General features: G+C 37.8%; 1 protein-coding gene across 1 annotated transcript; it reads left to right on the top strand.

Annotated features, from left to right (window-relative positions):
* Nucleotides 1–214: 214 nt before the first annotated feature.
* Nucleotides 215–1144, top strand: LOC126495869 (olfactory receptor 4X1-like). The gene has a single exon (XM_050133450.1). The coding sequence runs from the start codon at nucleotides 215–217 to the stop codon at nucleotides 1142–1144; it is 930 nt and encodes a 309-aa protein (XP_049989407.1).
* Nucleotides 1145–5555: the final 4411 nt, after the last annotated feature.

Below are 5555 nucleotides of genomic sequence, written 5' to 3'. Positions count from 1 at the left end.
GGGAGGGAGGGAGGGAGGGAGGGACGGAGGGACGGAGGGACAGAGGAAAGGAACAAGGGAGGGAAGAAGAGAAAGAGAGAGGGGGAGGGAGAGAGGGAGGGAGGAAGAGTGGAGAGAAGACCAGACCATAAAGTCAAGAGAATGCCTCTCATTTCTAATGGATTATAATTCTGATTTCTATGATTCTAGGTTCTCAGAAACTGTGCTTTAAAACATGGCAGTTACAAGTAACAAAACAGAAATAATTTTTCTGGGATTTTCCCAGAGTCAGCATGTACAGAAGGTTATTTTTGTGATGTTTCTCCTGATGTATATAGCCATTGTGCTGGGCAATGGCCTCATTGTGGTGACTGTTATGGCCAGTAAAGGGCTCTCTTCCCCTATGTATTTCTTCCTCAGCTACTTGTCATTGGTAGAGCTCTGTTACTGTTCTGTCACAGCCCCCAAGCTCATCTTTGACTCTTTGCTCAAGAGGAAAGTCATTTCCCTTCAGGGCTGCATCACACAGATATTTTTCCTCCATTTCTTTGGTGGCACTGAAATCTTTCTTTTGACAGTGATGGCCTATGACCGCTACGTGGCCATCTGCAAGCCTTTGCACTATGTCACCATCATGAATCGAAGAGTATGTGGTCTCCTGGTAGGGGCAGCATGGAGTGGGGGCTTGTTGCATTCTGCTGGACAAGCGTTCCTCATTTTCCAACTGCCCCTTTGTGGTCCCAACATCATTGACCACTACTTCTGTGACGTCCACCCAGTGTTGAAGTTGGCTTGCTCAGACACCTTCCTCATTAGCCTGCTAGTCATCATCAATGGTGGCTCCATCTCAGTGATCAGCTTTGCAGTGCTTCTGGCTTCTTATGTGGTCATCCTGCGTTCCCTGAGGAGCCACACACCAGAAGGACGGCGTAGGGCACTGTCTACCTGTGCCTCTCACCTTGCTGTGGTGGGTCTGTTCTTCATACCCTGTTCTTTTGTCTATATGAGACCCTGCATCACCTTCCCTGTGGACAAGATCGTGGCTGTGTTTTATACAGTTGTCACACCTCTCTTGAACCCCATTATTTACTCTTTCAGGAACTCTGAGGTAAAAAATGCCATGAAGAGACTTGCATGGAGGAAGACGACTTGGGAAGAAAAGTAGAAAATTTGTGCAAAACAGGGACAGTAGATGGGAAGTTGGGGATATCTCAGGTCTCCCTAGATCTTTGCCTTGTTTGACAATGGCCTTATTGAAATTTCCATTTCCTCATATTTATGTCAATAGAAAAACAGTGAAGATATCTAGAGTGGAGTAAGAGGGATATTCTAGTGCCAGAATGGCCTTGAGGTAGATTGGCAAGTCTGGAAAAATGAAATTCTTCAGTACCCCAAGTCAGTCTGGGAAGACTGAGGAAGGAGACAAAGAAAGAGGAAAATGAAGAGCCAGTGTTCATAGTTTTGTTCTCCAATATATCTCGAGTATCTAGAACACTTCTTGGCACTTTGTTGGTATTCCATTAATATTAACTGTTCAAATGAGTGAATATATACTAGCTATGGAAAATGAAAACAATGAAAGCAACTAAAATATATAACAGAAATATATTTTCTTATCTTGGAACTTAGAAATTGTGTAGTAACACAATACAAACAGAATTTAAAGCTCTGAGAAAATAACAAAGCTATTGTAAATGAATATATGAAAGAATAAACAAATGTCATAGATTCAAAGTAACTGTAAATAAACAAACATTATTATATTATATTGTATTCACCAAAACTATTCAGAATCATATCAAATGCTTCCCTGCATCTTGACTATTGTAGTGATAAAATGTGTGTGTATGTGTCTGTGTGTGTGAGAGAGAGAGAGACAGAGACAGAGATAGAGAGAAAGAGAGACAGAGAAAGAGAGACAGAGACAGATAACATGAATCCTTGAAACAAAGGCTGAGTTTCTTCTGGGTATATGAATCAATAATTGAAAATCAGAAAAAAAAATTTAAGAGTGCATCAGTACCTGGAGTAGTAGAATTATCGTAGGTCCAATGTCAAGGGTGGGTTGGTAGAAGGTTGAGAAAAAGCAACTGAAATCCTACATTAACAGCACCTAAGTACTGCTTTTGAAAATAATTTCCCCTTTCATCTCCACCTTCTTGGTCATTCAAGATTTTTCGGTTAAAAATACTCTGTTTAAATCTGTATCCCATTTTTAATGTGACTATTTGAATATTTTAATGTCTAGTTTTTTTAATTCTTTATATATTTTGAATATCAGTCCTCTGTCAAATGTGGGATTAATGAAGATATTTTTCCATTCTGTAGGCTGCCATTTATCTTATTAACAGTGTCCTTTGCCTTACAGATAATTTTCAGTTTCAGAAGGTGCCATTTATTAATTATTGATCTCAATGTCTGCACTACTAGTGTTATATTCAGGAAGTAGTCCCCCAGGCCAATATGTTCAAGACCACTTTCCACTTTCTCTTCTGTTAGCGTCAGTGTAACTGGATTTATGTTGAGGTCTCTGATCCACTTGGACTTGAGGTCTGTGCATTCCTCTACATGCCACCATCCAGTTATGCCGTCTCCATTTGTTGAAGATGCTTTGTAAAATCCCATTGTACATTTGAGGCTTCTTTGTCAAAAATCAGGTGTTCATAGGTGTGTGGATTTATGTCAGGGTGTTAGATTCAATTCCACTGACCCACATGTTTGTTTTTATGTCAATACCAAATTGTTTTTATTACCATACCTCTATAGTAGAGCTTGAAATCTTGGATGGTAGTACCTCTGGCAATTTTTAAATTGTACAGCATTGTTTTAGCTATTTTTGTTTTTCCATATGAAGTTGAGTATTGTTCTTTGCACACACAATACAACAAAGTTTTAAAAATTAAAATAATACACACACACACATATATGTTCCTCACTAACACATTGGTTTCTCTTGTACCTGATTTTCTAATATAGTAACATACACATATAGTATTATGACTTGTGATTTTCTCTTAACATATTTCATAAAAGCAAAGTATATATTTTACTACTTACTATTATACAATAATTTATTGAATGAGTGTATTATAATTATTTTACTATTTTCTTGTAAGTATGTCTTGGTTCAACAAGACACATGTAAGCTTACAACTTTTCATATATAGGTGGTGTTGTACACCTTAAGTGTGGAAAGGTTTCTCTGTCATATGTAGTTAGGTGTAAAATTGTTGTTAAAGTTAATGCTTAATTGCTTCAAAAAGTGGTTAGACCAATATTCACTATAATGAGCAATGGTTTAAGAGATCCTTTTGCTTTATACTCTTGCCAGCATGTGTATCACCATGACATCTTTTGGTAGTTTCGGGCATTCATGCAATATACATTCTTAGTTTACCTGAGAGGCTACAATAAGAATACTAGTTTGAAACAGCTCTACCAGAAATATTCATTTCTTATTGTTTTGCCAGCTCAAAGTGAAGACAGCAGAAAGGTAGGTGTCTCTTCAGGACTTCCTTCAAGACACAAGGATACAAGTTGAATTATTTGCCCAAAGAGAAAAGCTAGGAATAGAGATCTGGGCGAGAATGAACCCGTAGGCATCTAAGACTGGGCACTGAACTTTTTTTGGATGGTAAAGTGTGACTTTGCAAAGCTGGAAAATCTGGGGTCACAAGTTCTTTCAGACTTTGTCCACTTCTCTATATTATCACACCTGGGCTATGGCCAAGACAGGGTCTCAAAGGACTATTGTGCTTAAATTACTGGTATAGTGCCAACTTTTTCCACCTTGGGAGGTGGAAGAGACTGTTTTCTTTTAAGAGTTCGGTCTTCATTTCAGACACCTAGGTAAGACATCTTCAACTTACTCTGGTTTTCAGAACAGGAATGAAAACAGAGTGACATTGCTCCTCTTCTGGTTGAGCATCTATTAGTGACTTAATCCAAGAAATCAAACGTTGGGCTTCAGGACAGGATCTTAGGGAAGAATAACAGCCATCTAGTCCCCCAATTCTCTTCTTACGTATAGCTTCAGAGAGCCAGAAAAGCACAGTCCAGGGTGTAGGGCACCTGTAGCCAAGATGAGACTGTGTTGTAACATGAAGCATGTTGGGAACTACTTTTATAGTCAGAGCCCAAAATTACAATTAAAGCTTCAGAAAATTTCAAACCTTCAGCACAAGGATAAAATTATTAGTTAAGACTTTCAATATTCACCACAAGTAAGTTTTTCTCTATTGTTGATAACTTTTTCCTTAGTTCTATTTTATGTTTGTTCTTATATTATAATGCAATCTATTTGAAATTTGTGTGTGGTATATATGTGTTGAATTGTGTGTGTGTGTGTGTGTGCATGTGCACACACATGAATACATGTTCTTGTGAAAGGCAGAGGTTAATGTTAGAATTATTCCCAGGGTTGGAGTTGCAGATGTGTGCTGTTTATCTTTTAACATGGATGGCAGAGAGCTGGACTTAGGTCCTCATGCTTGCACTACAAGTGTTTTACTGACTGAGTTCACTCCCCAGCTCCCCCTCTTTGGCTATTAAAATAACTCTGGGTTTATTTTACTCTCTAAATTTTTACTGAAGTTTCTGAAATTGTCTTTTATACTTGATATAAAGTTTAAATTTAGAAATGAGACAGACTAGTTAATAACAAATAACAACTTAATTTTGTTTGGAAGGGTTTTGGTGGCCACAGTGTGCTCATATATTTTCTTATGTGACCCTTCAAAACTGTCTGGGACAAGTGACTTGAAATGGTTACTTCATCATTCTGAGTCAAATTTTTGACCTTTAAGAATCAAAACGGTTATGTAAGATTACCGTTGTCTTAATCAATGATCTCTACAACAGTGGTTCTCAGTCTGTGTGTTGTAACTCCTTTGGGAGTTGCATATCAGATATCCTGCATACCAGACATTTGCATTATGATTCATAACAGTAGCAAAATCACAGTTATGAAATGGTAACAAAAATAATTTTATGGTTGGGTGTCACCACAATATGAGAAACTTAAACTTAGTAAAGGTTTGCAGCATTAGGAAGACTAAAAACCACTGCTCTACAGGAATAAAAATTACAGAATGAATGAATCTCTCTCTCTGTGTATACACACACACACACACACATATATATATATACATAACTATACATACGTGCATATGTATCCAATTCTAATATCCCCATATACATGGGATATTAGAATGGTTTACACACTGGTCCAGGTCGTCAACAATGACTGTGTATTGATGGAAAGCCCAAGAATCCAGCAATTGTTCAGTCCACAAGGTGGGATGTTTCAGTTGGTTTTAGTGTATGCTGGAATTCTGAAGAAGCTGGCTCTAAAATGCCAAGGAAGAAATAGACTTGCCAGTGAGAGCGAGAGTAAGCAGGCAAAGAGAAAGATTACATCTTCTATGTGGATCTTCCTGCCTCAAAAGATTTGGTTTAATCTTCTCACTTCAAAGATCCTGATTAGAAGTGAGTTTACCCATTTCAAATGATTTAATTAAGAAATATAATCCCTTACAGCTGTGCACAGACATTTGGGTTCTAGCTAATTCCAGCTG

This window comes from Alexandromys fortis, unplaced genomic scaffold (genome assembly GCF_014885135.2).
Source record: "Alexandromys fortis isolate MF-2015 unplaced genomic scaffold, M_Fortis_MF-2015_v1.1 scaffold_694, whole genome shotgun sequence".
Taxonomy (NCBI): Eukaryota; Metazoa; Chordata; class Mammalia; order Rodentia; family Cricetidae; genus Alexandromys; species Alexandromys fortis.
The sequence above is the reverse complement of the archived record's forward strand: the minus strand, read 5'-3'. Positions and strand labels throughout refer to the sequence as shown.

Coding starts and splice junctions, on each gene's coding strand:
- LOC126495869 (XM_050133450.1), top strand. CDS start 215: ATGGCAGTTACAAGTAACAAAACAGAAATAATTTTTCTGGGATTTTCC.